We start from the raw sequence: 17590 nt of genomic DNA on the forward strand, positions 1-17590 counted from the left end.
TACTCATTTCGCCTACCAATCTGTTTGTTTTCTCAAGGTTTTGTAGTTGATCATCTCCTTCCCCTCCTCTGCTTTTGTCTCCTTTTTCACCTTTCCATATTTTTAGAAGAGACTTCTTGTCCACGTGCAATTACAGAGCTCATATTCAGTCTGAGCTCCTTCCATCATTGAGAATGAAAAGGCAGGCTATCAGATACACATTAGTCTCCATCTGCCTCTCCTTTATGCATGAGTTAAGACACAGACTCTCTCTGACCTGAAACACTCTGGTCTCTGCGCACCTTTTGGCTGCTCTTTACCTCATGGATATGTCTGCTGGCTATACCTCTCGTCAGCTTCTGCTAAACATGAAATATTCATGTTCCCCTTTCTTCCTCCTCTGCATTTTTGCATCTATTATTTTGGAGGAAGGAGGACGGAGATGTTTGCGGTCGTTTCTTGGCTTCTCCTAAGGTATACGTGGCACATAAAGCAAGAAGGTGCATTAGGTGAGATGGGCGTGCAGACATTTGAGATCCATTAGCCATTATTCTGTTCAGTCTGTGCCATATCCTCATCTCCATTATAGTCTAATGTATTGTACTCCCTGTTTAGCTGGCCTGATCTCACTGCTTCACACTTGAGGCCTTGAGCCTTTCCCTTTTATTTGTGTCAGCTCCTCTCTCGCTCCCCTCACCCAGGCTGTCACCCTCTTTCTCTCTCTTTCTCTATCCCCCTCTCCCTTCCTTCCCTCACTTGTAGCTCTATGTATCATGGGCTGAAGGTCAGCGTTAGGAGGCAGTCATGACTGCTGCGAATTAGGCAGGAATGAGAGCTTTTCTCTGTCCCTCCTCCATTTGTGTTGTGTCACCATTTCATTTGCTCCCAAGCCAGGTCAACAGTGTCGTTAGTGTCCTTTTGCAGACAAAGGCCAAAGATAACATAACTTCATTCTGATTAATCATTAACAGGAAATTACTTTAAAATGGCTTCTTCCTTAAAGGATGGGGCTTAGTGATATGTGTTTGATGAACTGATGTTCAAAGTATAGAAACATGGTTCACTGTTGTGCCTAATGAGCTTTTTTGTTACTTGCTCATAGTTATAAACTTCAACAGCAGAGAGATGACATGGACATATGGTGAGGAACACTGTAAACAGACACTTTGTTTTTTCTGCAGTAAAACTCCACAGGGCTGCTGTACTCAACTGAAAATGAATAAACAATTCTGATAATTGATTAATTTCTTACAAGTCACTTGTCAAGGAACATTTCCAAACATTCATGGGTGCCAGCCTCTCAAACATAATGAGGAGCTGCCCTTTTGGTTTTTGACTTTTGGTCAGAGAAAACAAGCAGTGAGAAGACATGTCAGCCTGGGCTCTGGGAACTTGTGATAGGCATTTTTCACAGTTTTCTAACAGTTTACAGACTAAACGACTAATCAGTTATTCAATAAAATAGCCATGGATTAGTCAATAATAAAAATAATTAATAAGTAAGTTGCAGCCCTTAATTCTGCTGAAAGTCAACAAGAATAATACTGAGTTATTGCCCCAGCTACCCATAACTCATGAGTAGGGGTAATGATTCCCAAAATCCATGGTTCATTTCATACCTTAGTGTCTGTTTTTTTTTTTTTTTTTTTTTTTTTTTTTTGGTGGGGGGCGGGGAATAAACAAAAATCTTCCCTCACTGCTGTCTTGAATGTGTCAGGGTGGGGGTCTGCAATCTTATTATTCATCTTGAGCTAACTAAACTAGCATAACTTTTACTGCAGGCGTGATCAGTTGATCATGATTGGACCGGGACAGTTGTGTGACAGACACAGTAGGAAAATGATGTGTGTTATTAATGTGTTGTAGTGATAACTGTGAAACAAAAAATGAGCTTTAACATAATGAGAGCTCAAGAGGCTGCACCTTCAGTGGTGGCAGTGGATTGGAGGGAGGAGGTATATCATGGTTCTGTCTTTCTACGATACGATATTGTGGACGTTTGTATTGTGGCTCTGGTCTCTTTTTGAGAATCGTTACACCTCATCAGAAACACAAGCCCTTTGCCCAAGATACACAAAGAAACACTGGGGCCTCAGTGAGTAGTGTTAAAAGTTGTCTCCCATGTCTTCTTTTCTGCCTCACTGTTTCGAGCAGCTTTCGCTTCCTGTGGCTAATCATACTTTGATATGCCGTGGCACGAACCCTGGCTCCCTCAGAAATGAACAAACAAGGTACCGGGGGAGGGGGGGGGGGGGGGGTCTTGAAGCGACCAGGGCTGTTGGTTTTTGTCTGCTCCGCTGCGATACATTCTCTAAACGCCCACTGTTTCTTCACGGCCTCTCTTTACATTAGACTCTGCCTCCCTGTGAAGAGGAAACTTGGACACGACTCAGAGAGAAAGAAGTGTGATTTTTCTCCACTGCGCTCACAGGGAGATTTAAAGCATCCTGTTAAGCTTAGCTGGAAGGCCTAGAGGGGGCAGAGATACTCTCCAGAAGGCTGACCTTGATTACATTGAAGGGACAGTATGTGAGCTTAAATTTTTTTTTCAGCCATGTAGTACCGTGTGTATGATAACTTCAAATGATCAAAGGGCTATCTTTATGGAACTCTGTTAGAAATAATATATGGTATGATCTGAAGTTTATCTCCTATCAGGCTGTGAAAAATCAATAATTTATTGATTGTAATGCTGTCAGATGGATGATAGTTGCCCATAGGATTTGCTGTCCAGAGCATAGTATGGCCACTCTTGTATTTTTAATGTTACTTACCTTTAATTAAACCTTGGTTTATAGTGTTACCAATAAACCCTCTGATGGCATTATCAAATCCATTTTATGTCTGATTTGTGTCTGATGAGTCTTGATGGGTTTGGTGGTCACTGTTTAATGTGCTTGGGTTGAGAGGGGTGTGACTCTGCTGTAATGTGGTATCTAGGGTTTTATAAAGGGCTTGTGTATGTGTGTGTGTGTGTGTGTGTGTGTGTGTGTGTGTGTGTGCACACCTTGATGGCTCTCCAGCTTAATGGACAGAGCATTTCCATGCAAAGGTAATGATGCTCTGTCTCATTTTCTCCACCAGGCCTCTAAATGGAGAAATGATGTTTTTCTAAGTGACTATCTCGCACCGTCCTCATGCCGCATCTTGTACTCTTCACACTTGGCCTGACGGAGACTGACTAAAGGGCTGGTATATTACGATAGGTCTGCAGAGGGTTTTGGGAGTGTATATTGAGTGTGATAAGGGGGTTTTCTCTCAGAGTAAAGGATCCTATTGTTGCCAGGTCTGTCTCGCACTGTCATCCACTCCTCTGCTCTTGGATCATTTCCCTCCCGTCAGCTTGTTTTTCTCTCTTCTCCTGCGCTCCATTTTGGTCTTGATACTGTGAGGATTTGAGGGAAATAGAAGGCGAGTGTCCCCGCGGGTGATGGCTTCACTTGTATGCAGTCACAGTCCTACTGGACTGAATTGGGAATTGGCTCGCCCTGAGGCTTTGTTGTCACTCACATTCTGCCTATTGATTGTGTGGAGGCTGCGTGAGCGGGTGATTTTTTTTTTTTTTTCTTCCAGCATATGTGTGTGTGTGTTTATGTTTGTGCACACAGGGGTTAGGTGTGTGTGAGTGTGTGTAGGGGGGGGAATTGGCAGCTCTTACTTTGTGTAGGTGAATGCAAGGACTACTTTGGAGTGAACTTTTGGAGTGTTGGCACTGGCAGTATACACACCACATCTCCCACACACACTGCTAAACCCACACAACAAAAGAGTGTGATATGTCATTTGTTCTATAGGAGCTGATGCTGTGCTTTCAGATTTTAACAATATTTTCTCCCGTCTCGCTGTTTTTCTAGGTCAGGGGATTCAATCCTGAGGGAATGGTGCCGCTGAGATGACCTGCGTGACCTCACTTTCCTCAAGAGATCATTCTCCAATCAAAAGAGTGGGGCGAAATCTAGTCGGTACACGGTTGGCAGGTTCACATGATGGACAGGTGATGGAGTCTTCCATCATCTTTCTCCACCAGTGACTCGGCCTGCTAGCCCTCCCTCTGAGGCATAAGTGTGTACCAGCGGTCCAAGGCCCCCTATTTCTCTGCCATGGTGACATAAGAAGCGCTGCAATATGAGGGAGAGCCAACGTGAGACCGCCTCATTTCTTTCTCCAGTAGCTGCTGCAGCTGCTACCTTAACGCCGTTTGTGTTTAGCTCCATAACAAGACTGACTTTTTTGTGAATAATCCCTGCTCGCCGTTTTCTACCCACGCCGAGAGAGACTGCCCCCAAGGCGTGTTGCTGGGCCGGTGGGGCGGAGCGGTGTGGCGTGAGACGATGCTGGGATGCGTGACGCGCCTCCGTCGGCTGGTCCGTCTCCTCCCCCTGCAGACCTCCCTCCTCCTCCTGTTCCTCTTCTGCACCGTCAGCGTCTTCATCTCTGCCTACTTCCTCTATGGCGTCAAGCGGGAGCTGGAGCCATCGGGAGGGGGCGTGTCCGGGGCCGAGGGCGCATCCGCAGACTCTGACGACCCGAGGGTCACTCCGTCCCGGCTGCTACCTCTGCGGAGCGTCTCAGGGGGCCCCGGGGTGGATCCCGGAGGGGCCAGGACAGATCCTGTGGTTCTGGTGTTTGTGGAAAGCCAGTATTCTCAACTGGGTCAGGAGATTGTGGCCATTTTGGAATCCGGACGGTTCAGGTACCGGACCGAGATCTCTCCCGGTAAGGGGGACATGCCCACGCTGACGGACAAAGAGCGAGGGCGTTTCACACTGGTGATTTATGAGAACATTCTCAAGTATGTTAACTTGGACGCTTGGAACCGAGAGCTGCTGGACAAGTACTGTGTGGAATATGGAGTGGGCATCATTGGCTTCTTCAAGGTTAGGACAACAGCACACTCCCTCTGCCTCCCTCCCTCTTCTCCCTCCTCTCACTCACACCTTCTGCCCTGTCCATCTGGCTGCACCGTCTCTAAGGAGATGGGATTCACAGGGTTGGAAAGACCTGCCTGGTTCAATATCACTCAGTCCCACTGCACTGTTTCTCTCATGTTCTATCTCTCTCTTGTTTTTCTTTATTCTGCAATCTGCTCTCCTTCACTCCTCTAGCCCAGCTTCTTGTTTCTCTTTCCTTGTTTTCTCTCATTTGCTTCACTTTCTCTGGCTATTCAGTCCTCTCTACTTCTTTCTCCGTCTTTATATCTCTTTTACGTTCTCACTCTCCGTCTCTCTCTCTCCCAGTAATCCATAGTTGAGCCTCTCTGCCCAAGGCCAGTTTTCAGGTCTTATGGTTTTAATCACCATCTCTGAGCCATGGAAAGAATATAGAAGGAGATGTGGAAGCGTGGATGGTGGTGCAGAGATGTTAAGCATTGCGGGTGAAGGTCAGGAGAGCCTGGTGGGATTTTACCAACTATTGGAAGAGAAGGAAGTAGAACGAGGGCATGCAATCCAATAACCTTGACACACAACAGCACTCTGCTATCTGAACCAAACGGTTTACAGTAAAGCCGGACTGGTGTACACTCAGTCACCAGTTTATTAGGTACCAGAAATGAATGCATTCTAATACAAGACAGTGACTGAATGTTCCGTTTTTATTTGTTTAAACTGGTGCTGTCATTTTGTGCACCCCATTTAAATCAATAAAGGTAGGCTAAATAAAAGACACACCTCTCTGACATTAACAAGAACATCACCCTGCAGGATTACATGCTTTAAAGTTATTTGTCTGTAAATGACTATTAGCAAACAAAAGGAATGTGCATTTCTTTATGCATAGCACATAGAACATATAGAACACAATATATTTCCTGTTTTGGGGGGAATGGCACCACTTTATGTCATTTTGTCAACTTCATCAAATGTGGAAGCCCGATTTGTGTCAAAAGAAAGAGTTAGTGCTTTATCTGCTTTTCTACTAATTGGGTTGTAATAAGGTCAAAAGAAAAAGTCTAGAAATTAAATTAATTGGGTTGTTTTTGCTTTGTTAATTATTATCATGGCTATAGTTACATAGTTACAAATACAGCAATGGGACCTGTGGGGTCTAAAATAATGAAAGCCATTGTCATAAAACAACAAGAAGAATATCTGTAGATATATCTTTGTTAGCTTTTTTCCCCTAACTGTCAAATATTATTATCTGCACCAAAAATCTAGTGTCTGTTGGGCTCTAGTTTGCAGGTCACAAATGGACAAAAATCAGCAGCCATCATGAGGACACCACACAGTGCATGTCAGTGTTAACGATGCTGTCACCAACACCCACGCGCATGGTGGTGAAATTTTAAGTAAGACTTAAATAAAAGAGCAAGGGGAAGCAGGACTTGTATATCTGTGGCTGTAGAGATGTGAGAGAATCGGAGAATGACAAATGTGGGAGGGAAAATTTCAATGAATAATCACAGAACCCTCGGTCTTTGAATCTTAGAGGACACAGCGGGAGGTTATTCATTTTGACTGCAATCTCGGAGCATAGCAGATTGAGCATAGCAGGTAGAAGCTGCCTCATGCCTTCACATTTGAGTATGCCTGACATTCCCTATTTCACACATGATTGGAGAAATTGGGGGAATTATATCCAATACGTTTCTGTCTTCATCACTCTGGTGTATGATGAATCTGTCTGATTTCTCTCTCTTGTTTCTGTCTCTCTGTTGATCAGGCCAATGAAAACAGTCTGCTCAGCGCGCAGCTGAAAGGCTTCCCCCTTTTTCTTCACTCAAACTTGGGTCTGAAGGACTGCACGGTCAACCCCAAGTCCCCCCTGCTCTTCATCACTCGATCTGGGCAGCCCCTACCAGGTCCTCTCCCTGGGGACGACTGGACCGTTTTCCAGTCCAACCACTCCACGTACGAGCCCGTGCTGCTGGCCAAGACCCAATCAGCTGAGAGCGTTGCGTCGATGGGGCAGAACGCCGCCCTGCTCCCGTCCGTGGTGCAGGACCTGGGGCTCCATGACGGCATCCAGAGGGTCCTGTTCGGCAACAACTTGGTCTTCTGGCTGCACAAGCTGGTGTTTGTGGACGCTGTGGCCTTTCTGACAGGGAAGAGGCTCTCGCTGTCGCTGGAGCGATACATCCTGGTGGATATTGATGACATCTTCGTGGGCAAGGAGGGAACACGCATGAAGGTGCCTGATGTAAAGGTGAGTTTTTGGATAAGTTGCATTTGTTTTTGGACTGTTAAGAAAGTTATCAGAATAGAAACCAAACCCACTTGTGTATTCAGTGTTTTCAACAGCCCTTTGCTATAAAAATATAAAAACTGCCTCACACATAGCATGTGCTATCCTCTGCCAGTCATACAGAAACCCCTTCTTCTCGCTCCTCTTCTCCTTTTGAATGCACTCGTCCCAGTAGGCCGCTCAAAGCTGACAGGCCCCACTGCTCATACTGTCACTGAAGCTCCACAGCAATGAATATTTCAGGGGCCCAGAGACATACAAAGAATGTTGAAAAGTTCCTTGCTCGTGTCCCCTCAGAGCAGAACAGACCCCCTCACATGTGCAGGCAGAGGGTATAAGAAAAAGTTATGGAAAAGAAGCATCAAGGCCTCCTCACTGGCAGCGCAACAGCAAGCTTTTAGGAACAAATCACACCCCGACAAGACGGGAGACATCTGAGAGAGTGAGAGGAGGGTGTGTGCTGGGAGTCTCATCCAGCGTTGGAGATCAAATGAAACAAACACCCGAATCAGAGGAGAGCAAAATATCAAACAGAATGGAGGAGAGGAGTGAGGCAACTGGGAGTGGATGTTGGATGTTTACCGAAAGAAACTTGCAGAATGAAATATGTATGTGGGCACTCGCGTGCCTGGGTGTTCACGCTTCCTCATTAATGCACTCGTGTAAGAGCACATCGTGTATTGACTCACTCCTCTCTTTTCCTCCCACCGTTTCAGGCCCTGCTGGAGACACAGAGGGAGCTGCGCACCCATGTGCCCAACTTCACCTTCAATCTGGGCTTCTCAGGGAAATTCTTTCACGCTGGTAAGATGAGGCCTGTGAAGAGAAACTTAGCTGCTGTCAACACAAACAGAGATAAGAACATGCACTACACTGAAAGAGATAACACTTCTGACATTGTTTTAATTTCTCTGCTCCTCTTCTTCTCCTTCATGTCCTGACTTTTTATCCTGCTGCTCCTCTCCCACATTCCTCGCCAATATTTGAACTTTGCCTCTCTGACTTTCATTTCCTCCTTTTCTCACCACTGACCCCATTTCACCTTTTTTTCCTCCGTCCATTCTTACCTCCTCCATTTCCTCCTCACCCTTCGCCCCCTTGTTTTTCCTTTTAACCTCCCTCGTCTCTCTCCGCCCCCCCCCCCCCCAATTCCATCCCTCTTCGTCACATCCAGGCTCTGATGAGGAGGACCTGGGAGATGACCTGCTGCTTTCCTATGTGAAGGAGTTTTGGTGGTTTCCTCACATGTGGAGCCACATGCAGCCACATCTATTCCACAACCAGTCTGTGCTGGCTGAGCAGATGTTGCTCAACAAGAAATTTGCCATGGTGAGTCACGGGGGGCAAAGGTCAGATCACAGCTTTGGGTGAGCACTGTGATCAGAGTTCTTTTTTTATCCCGTCCTTGTTCAGATAGGCAATCTTAGGCTAAGTGTTAATGCATTTTTAACACTGTAATCAGTAAGATTTCAATCCGGGTTTACTTATCTGCACCTGTGGTAACAGCAAGTGTGGTTTAATCCTTCAGCAAACACTCCCTCAACAGCTACTTTGTCAGAAAAAACAACAGAAGGTGTATCTGTTTACACTGAAGCCAAACAAAATCCATGTGGTTTTCATGATGAAGTCAGTCAATAACAAGTGCAACAGCGATCTGATTTCATACTGCTCATGGTGCGAACAGTTTTCCACACCGCAGCAGAGCACAGTGGAGTTGGTTATGTTGCTGAGGAGTTGGATTTGTGTAGTCCGTCGCCCGCAGCTCTCCATCTAACGGCTCACTATGGCTGCTCCTTCTTGTTCAATTACATTAAAAATGATCCGCTGACAATAAACAATGCCGAAAATGACCATGTTTTGTTCCTCAGATTCATTTTTGATGAACGATCGCTGTCAAGCCCAAATTGTGGCAACAAACGCTTTGTATTTCCTTAGCCTGCTTCACAGTAAGAGACAGTTGGATGCTGTGAGACAGAAGTAGCAGAAGCTTAACACAGCTCTGACGCGACATAAAAACAGCAAACAGTGAGGCTGATATCAGTGAGATAAAATTACACAGCATTAGATGCTGCATTGTGTTGTGCTTAGGTAGGCAATATGAATCCAGCATGAGAATGGGGGACTCTGCCACTGCTAATAAAAACTATTATAATGATTACTGAACGTAAATACTTTGATTAGTAATTTCAGAAAAATTCCAAACATAATGGGATCAGTTGCCATGAAAATCTAATTTTTGGTACCTTTCCATTCTCTCTCCTCACCTTTACTGTCACTCATGATTTTTCATCCTTCAGGAACACGGGATCCCCACTAACATGGGCTATGCGGTGGCGCCTCACCACTCAGGCGTCTACCCTGTCCACATGCAACTGTATGACGCCTGGAAGAAGGTGTGGGGCATCAAGGTGACCAGCACGGAGGAGTACCCACACCTGAAGCCCGCTCGCTTCCGGCGAGGTTTCATCCACAGCGGCATAAGCGTAAGACCACTTTTCATACACCCAGGCATCCATAAGGCCTCATTATCTTGTTACCTCCGGCCTGTTGCTTTCCCTGCTCTTGACTTCTCAACATCCATTACCTTTTCAGCCAATAATCCCTTTCAGGGTTTTCTTTCTCCATCTATATATGCTACCCTTCGTTCATTAATTATCTCTCCATCGCCACCTTCTCCAGTTCTTTTATATTTATTCTTCTCTCAAGGCCAGTGGTTACTCTCCATCCTGCGTTTGTCCATCATCCTCTATTTCTCTTTGACACTGCTTTTCGTGAGTCTTGTCCCCAAAGATGCTGAGCAGAATCTTATTTTCATTTGACACATATCACTGAGGCAACAGAAGTGTTGAGAAAGCCAATCATCTCATTAGCCTGGCTAGGCCTGCTGTATTCTCCCACAGAGCTGAAGATGATAATGTAGTCAAGTGAACCAGTCTTGCATGAGACACCTGTCTGAGTAGTGCTGCCTAGCAGGCCTCAGCACCATAACGAAGAGTGACATCTCTGGCAACAGCATAGCAAGTGTCTGCACACAACCAATCACTGAAATGTCAACACCCAAAAAGAAAAACGGCACTTTATTCAGCTTCACAGTGCTAGCTGGTGCTGAATAATACAGTTATGAGAGCAAAATTAAAGTTGAACAGATTACATTCAAGAGGTTCAAAAGAAGGGAAAAAAATCTTATCTGTTTCTTTTCCAGGTTGACCTTCATCACTGATAGGAAACAGTGCAGCTTCAGTCCAGTTCCTTTGTAGTGTTGGCATTCAGTCGGCCTGTGTGGTCTCAGCGCTCTATTCCTGTCCTTGAGATAGCGCAGTCTGAATGGACAGTCTCCACTGCTTACTGATGATTGATATTCAGTTCCCCAGACACTCCAAACTGTAAACGCATTTCCATGAATTTCCATATAGACTCAGAGTGAATAAGAGGTTTGCTTTGGCTAGATGAGCTGCATAATATGAATGTTATTGAAAGCAAACAATGTGTGGGGTAACCGCCTGGAGTACTGACAGCTCCGCTCCACTCTCAGCAGAGGGCTGATAGTGTGTGTGTTTTTATTTGTGAATGCATTTCTGTGATTTTCTTTCTTTCTTTTTTTTCTTTTTGTCCTTTTGGTTTGGTGACTTTGCATTTGTTTATATCACAGGTGCTTCCCAGGCAGACATGCGGCCTTTTCACACACACTATCTTCTACAAGGACTACCCTGGCAGTCCAAATGAACTGGACAAACTCATCAATGGAGGAGAACTCTTCCTCACTGTTCTGCTGAACCCTGTGAGTGGAACACACAAACACACGGCATGGTGTTTGTCTCGCACGCTCGGAAACCTGTTCAACTGGTGGTGTAAATTGAAATTTAAATGAGGGACAGGACAATGACTCGTCTGTGACTCATGCAGTGATGATGTACTCTCTTTTTTTACACCACTGTGAAAGCTTCTTTTACTCTTCTATATATTGGAGCTGAAAATGCATTCTGAAAGAATTCTTCTTAATCATTAATGTTTTGTTGTCAAAAAAGTTTACTTTTATTATTACCATTCATGCAACAAATGTCATTCTGCATAATCTGCTGATAATTGTATCCTTCTCATTGTCTGACTTACTTTTTTACACTCTTGTTCTCTTAGTGGCATAACAGGGGACACAGCCATAATGCTAATAAGACAATAATAATTCATTACAATATATAGCCATACAAAAATTCAAATTTAGGGCCACTAGTGATGATTATTTTCATAATTGATTAATCTACCTATTATTTTCCTGATTATTCAGTTCATTGTTTGGTCAATTAAATGTCAGAATATAGTAAAAATATGGAATGTCTTCCAGTAACTTATCTGACCAACAGTTTAAAAAAACATGAGAAAGACAAAATAAGATAATACATTTACTGTGATGCATGACAAATAGAAGCATGAGATTCTCACATCAGAGAAGCTGGAACCAGCAAATGCTCATCATTTTCTGTTGATCTGCTTATCAGTTAATCCCTCTTTAATAAAACATACTCAGCTTGTTCCTTCCATCCACAGATTAGTATTTTCATGACCCACCTGTCCAACTATGGGAACGATCGCCTCGGCCTGTACACCTTTAAAAGCCTTGTGATGTTCGTCCAGACTTGGACCAATTTGAAGATGCAGACCCTGCCGCCTATCCAGCTGGCTCAGAAGTACTTCAGCCTGTTCCCCTCTGAGAGGGATCCCCTCTGGCAGGTGAGAAGACGAGGCTGACGATGATATAATTTATCAATTTATTTAATGCATTTTTGTTTTTATTTGTTTGGCACAAAAGCCAAAGTTTGCATTTGGTAGTAATTTTATGTGACAACTTATATTCCAGTAATGGAATGCTGCAATATAGCTAACATTGTTGTCAAATGTTAAGTCGCCTACCTTTAAAATATGATATTAAATAGCAGTAGCTTGAATCCTTAGACACAGTGTGTGTGTGACTTTGGTAATGAACAATACATTGTTTTGTTGCTGAACCCAGAGAGATGTCATTACCCATCCTAACATGTTTTGTGCAAGGCATTTCCTTTGTTGTTGTGCCTGGACAACATTTGGATAAAAAAAAGGTTAACTGGCTTTCTCTTGTACTTTTAGATTGAAATATTTGTTAGACTTTTGTTTGAATCACACTTGAAACAAAGGATTGTTTCTTTCTGTGGCTACAGGATCCCTGTGAGGACAAAAGGCACAAGGACATCTGGTCCAAAGAGAAAACATGTGACCGCTTCCCCAAACTGCTCGTCATCGGGCCTCAAAAGACAGGTGAGACACAGTACATCAACACCCCCTACAGGATGGAGTTGGAAATGAAAACAAGAATTTGTGTGTCATGTTCTCTGAGGTTTGAATGAGCTTGTGATTATTTCTGTGAAAATAAGAGACAGTGATAGTGGAGTAGACTGTTGATTGTACAGAGAGAGTAGAAGGATTTGTTTTGAAGGTATTGTTGTTGCTGTAGGATATGTGAGCCCTTAAACCTCTTCCTCTTTTCCCCACTTATATTTTCTCCCTTTTCTACACCACTTGCTCTTTCTTTGTTCTCTCAGGGACAACAGCACTCTACCTGTTTCTCGGCATGCACCCTGACCTGACCAGTAACTACCCCAGCAAGGAGACCTTTGAGGAGATCCAGTTCTTCAATGGGCACAACTACCACAGAGGCATTGACTGGTAGGAAACCTCCCAGGCACCTCAGTATCTTGTAGCGTAGCAATGCTAGGGGAGCAGTAAGCAACTACACTTGCCATAGGTATATTTAGGTTTTTTTATTACATAGCTAACATTAGCATTAACATCTGTTTTTCAGGTGTTAATGCTAATGTTAATGCTACTGTTGCAAGTTCTGCATCAAACTTCATACCTTTACTTTCAAAGAGCTGTCTCCAGCGGCAAAAAGCAATCCTTCCTTTCTTCTACTGAAGTTAGCATGCTAACCAGCTAGCCGTGCATATCCTATCTCGTAATACCACTTTGCTGTACTGAGATACTGTAGTGTCCAGTCTGCTGTCAGTCGAACATAAGAGGATAAAGAAGTAGAGCCGCCCAGAGAGGGTATTCTAACCGCTTATCTTGTAAATGCAATGATGGCTAAGGTAAAAGTAAACAGCTGTTAACATTAGTACTGGCTATGTAGCAATAGCCAAAACTTACATCTAGCACCTTTAAAGCAAATGAAATCCAGAATCAAACTGCAAATGATGCCAGAACCCCACACAACAACAGATCTAGTCATTAGCGCTATTCCTGACTGTGAGACCAGCAGCACAATAAACACCTATTCAGTTAGAAATCCACTATTTTGAGTTTCCTATAGGTTTAATTGATTTGAAACCTGCATCAATGACAAGCTTCACGCATCACAGCACCTGACAAGAGTCCAACACAAAATTTACTTGGCAGGCTGGACATTTATGTGAGTGGGCTGCCCAAATATTAACATTGTATGGTGTTGATAGATGTATTTTGTATTTGAGGTGCCAAGCTGTTGCACATGGTCAATCACCCACACAGGGAACAGCGAAATTATCCTTATCTGCGGCAAGCAAATTAGACCAGATCAACTGTGGCTGCTTTACACTTTATATATTTGTGTTTGTTGTGTGTTAGGTATATGGAGTACTTCCCTCTGCCCTCCAACACTAGTTCAGACTACTACTTTGAGAAGAGTGCCAACTACTTTGACTCTGAGGTGGCTGCACAGAGGGCTGCAGCTCTCCTGCCCAAAGCCAAGATCATCACCATCCTCATCAACCCGGCAGACAGAGCTTACTCTTGGTACCAGGTCAGTCATAGGCCAAACCCTAAACCAGATGAATATCATGTAGGAATTGATTTTGGACTTATCCTTCTGCAAACAACCATCTCCTCACATCCCTGTCTGCCCACAGCACCAAAGAGCCCACGATGATCCAGTGGCATTGAAATACTCATTCCATGACGTCATCACCGCAGGCCATGACGCTCCAGTCAAACTACGGGTCCTCCAGAACCGCTGTCTGGTGCCAGGCTGGTACGCCATCCACCTGGAGCGCTGGCTCAACTACTACCACTCCAGCCAGGTACTTTGTGTGTTTTCATGCACATAGTGGTGGGCAGTATTTTCTCACCAACCTAAATCTGCTCATGTCAGGGTGTAAAAACTTCCCCAACTATGTATATTAGGCTTTATGGGTGGCTGGAAGGTAATTTTTCCCAGTGAGGTTAGGGGTAGAGCTTGTTTACTCTTTTGTGCCATCCTTACAGGCAGTGCTTTAAATCCACTTGACCATGAGAGAAGAGAACTGCCCTAGAGGGACACTACTAAGAGAAAAACGAGCACTTGTTGCCTCAAACTGAATCTGTCAGGTGTGCATACAGTATGCAATGAAGTGTGTGCAGCATTACTTTTTACTAAAAAAAGAACCTCAGCTGTAACAGTCTATCCTACTTACAGCAGAACATTTGATGCATGAGTTGAGGTTTTCAGGGAGCCGTTGTAGTAATAAATAGAAAATGTGTATTTTTGAACCAGGAACATTTTCAACAAGTTCAGTTTGTGTAATTACTATGATATGATAATGATTTGAGGTTGTTTCACAGGTTTTACAAACACTACAGTCCTGTTCCTGTTCTAACATTTGGCTCTGTTTGTGTCTTACCCAGCTGCTAGTCTTAGATGGACAGATGCTGAAGACGGAGCCTGCCTCAGTCATGGATAAAATCCAGAAGTTCTTAGGCCTCGCCAATATCATCAACTACCACAAGATCCTAGCGTGAGTATCCTTCACTTTAAACCACTCACAGTATCACTTCTTCAACTGCCAGATTTACAAATGAACTTGCAGATTGATTTATAGCTTTAGACTCCACATATCTCATTAGTTGTCATGTGGAGCTGGTAGATCTCAGTCACCTCTTACCGCATGTGTATGCAGGCAAAACCGGTTTCACATAAGTTGAGTTTCACATGTACGACAGATCAAACAAGGGAGACATCTACAGCTTTGCCCTATTCACCTGGAATAAATTATTTGCTGCTTGTGTTTTGTTATTCAAAGCAAGCAATTTGTTGCAAGTCTCTCTCCTATATTGTGAATGAACTATGGGATGGTGGTAATTTGTAACCATATATATCACATATTCTCTTCTATGTACAGGTTTGACCCTAAGAAAGGCTTCTGGTGTCAGCTGCTGGAGGGAGGGAAGACAAAGTGTCTGGGAAAGAGTAAAGGGCGCAGGTACCCTGACATGGACACTGAGGTAAGAATGATGAGATGAGATACACATAAACATCTGTTAATATTTCACCTTTTGATGAGATGTTTTTAAGATGTGATTTCATCTTACCTCTCTCTCTCTTCCTTCAGTCCCAGGGGTTCCTCAGGGAATACTATAGGGATCACAACATCGAGCTGTCGAAACTTCTCTACAGGATGGGTCAGCCGCTACCAAGCTGGCTCAGAGAAGAGCTGGTCCACACCAGGTAGCAGCACCACAGGGGGAGACCATAGCTCTACACACTGAACCACTGCTTGACCCTGCTGAGGGACAACCGGCCAAGCGGCCTGAAATGTTGAAGATCCCAAATAGTTTTGAAAGAAACAGAAACCTCTGAGGAGTCGAGGGTGGGATGCCTAACTAGAACTCGACACTTTACTGTGATCTTCCCAAACAAAAAGGGTAACAGTGGATGGTGAGCAAGAAGAGAGCACAGCTGCTGTCAGCAGCTGATCACTCTCCCCTCTCTTCCCGAGCTTCGAGATGCCATTGCCCTGATGATGGCCTCCTCTGTGTCCTGAAGGAGGAGGAGGAGGAGGAGGAAGAGGGAAGGCTCAGAGACGCACAGGAGGGGACCTTCAGTGTTTGATAATCACATCCCTGCTCTTCTTAATCAGACCTTCTCTTCTTTGCATGAACTTCATCCTGAAAATCAAAGAAAGGAAAAAAAAAGTCTGAGGCTTGAGCAGTCGTCACACTTTGAGCTCTGGAAAACGGGTGACAAAAGACAAACAAGACATCACTCACGTCTCCAGCTATGAGTTGTGGCGTTTGGAGCACATTAAAACAGGCAACTGACTAAATGGATGACAGCCTGATTGAAGAGAGAGACATTGATTGCAAATGCCTTTGATATATATATGTTTTTAAGAGAGGAGAATGGGACATCTGGCATCTTGACTCAGGCTGCATGTTGTAGCCTTACTTGATAGGCCTTGGTAGAATCTAGTTATCACATTTACAAGTGCCAGGACAGAATCTTTATTAAACTATTACCACATGGACTTTTGAGTTTTTTTGTTTTTTTTTTCAGAAGTTTTATGTTTTGTTTTCTTTATTCAGATTTTGTTTTAACATTTCTGTAATGCCAATGGCAATGCATTATTGTAGAATGTACCAAAACTAAACTAAACATCTTAGCTCAGTTTTCTCATATAGGCCAGATATACAGTACAGTGCAGACTGTTCAGCTCAGCCTCCTCTTTAGTCAGTTCCATGACCACTGAATTGGCTAAAGCAGGAACAGTAGGATAGATGTTGAAAGCACAATATTTAAGGCACTCACAGCAAACATCAATTCTGAGCATACAGGTTACTGGAAAGCACACTAACAAAATGGCTCCTACTACAATCTGTGAATAAGATCATAAGCTAGCTACTGTATGTTAAACTAAGCGCTCTGTTTCAAGAGAGTCAGACAGTGTACAGAACAAGGTTGTGCATTTCAAAATCCGTTTGCAGCATTGGGTTTTTGTCGAAACTGTATATTTTGTCTTATATTTTGTTTCATTTACTAGATGAGTTTAAGTTTGAGGGAGGCGAGAAAAAAACTGTCTCTGGGAAAAATGTGTAAAGTTGCCAGGCAAACCCACAGTATGCCCATACGACATAAGACGTTTGGTTGTCGGTCAAGGTGTTACCACTACAACTAGATGTCAAGCATAGATAACAAAAAGCTGCTCTTATTGCAATAGTTTTGTACAATGTTCTGATGTGATAACAATGCACATGTTGGTCCTTTATTTCCTGACTTTGTAATGTACATAATACGCAACCCGCGGTAGACCTAAATTATTGAATGTGTTTGGGTTTACAGTCTCCATCAGCCCATTCCTATAGTGTGAAACTAGTCAGTGCTGTACTGAGGGGAGTCTGGATCATTTCATTGTGCAGAGGTGTGTCGCTAAGATTGTTTCCTCTCATGTCCTCTCACTGCCAACTATTGTACAGAGGTACTGAGTCTCTCCATATAAAGTATTAAGTGATAACACATAACAGCAACGATGGTACTAATCTCCTGGACTGTATGATAAAGATTTGTAATTGTTGTCAATAATTTTTACAGTGTAACTAATATTGTCGGTGCTTTTTAATTTGCAAATAAAACACCACTGTATTTTTCAGTAGTTGGATCTTTTTTCCCTCT

At 43.7% G+C, this 17590-nt stretch overlaps 1 protein-coding gene across 2 annotated transcripts in view; it reads left to right on the plus strand.

The window, feature by feature from the left end:
* ndst1b (N-deacetylase/N-sulfotransferase (heparan glucosaminyl) 1b) overlaps nt 1-17567 on the plus strand; it is a 41137-nt gene extending 23570 nt beyond the window's left edge. For both annotated transcript variants that reach the window (XM_018699573.2, XM_018699572.2), the window contains 14 exons: nt 3834-4856; nt 6643-7125; nt 7881-7968; nt 8339-8493; nt 9462-9647; nt 10814-10942; nt 11707-11889; nt 12354-12450; nt 12735-12858; nt 13795-13969; nt 14076-14246; nt 14830-14939; nt 15324-15426; nt 15534-17567. In XM_018699573.2, coding sequence (XP_018555089.1) covers nt 4311-4856; nt 6643-7125; nt 7881-7968; nt 8339-8493; nt 9462-9647; nt 10814-10942; nt 11707-11889; nt 12354-12450; nt 12735-12858; nt 13795-13969; nt 14076-14246; nt 14830-14939; nt 15324-15426; nt 15534-15653 — 2670 coding nt within the window. In that variant the 5' untranslated portion in view covers nt 3834-4310 and the 3' untranslated portion in view covers nt 15654-17567. The remainder of the gene's footprint in view (nt 1-3833; nt 4857-6642; nt 7126-7880; nt 7969-8338; nt 8494-9461; nt 9648-10813; nt 10943-11706; nt 11890-12353; nt 12451-12734; nt 12859-13794; nt 13970-14075; nt 14247-14829; nt 14940-15323; nt 15427-15533) is intronic.
* Nucleotides 17568-17590: the final 23 nt, after the last annotated feature.

This window comes from Lates calcarifer, linkage group LG8 (assembly GCF_001640805.2).
Source record: "Lates calcarifer isolate ASB-BC8 linkage group LG8, TLL_Latcal_v3, whole genome shotgun sequence".
Lineage (NCBI taxonomy): Eukaryota > Metazoa > Chordata > Actinopteri > Centropomidae > Lates > Lates calcarifer.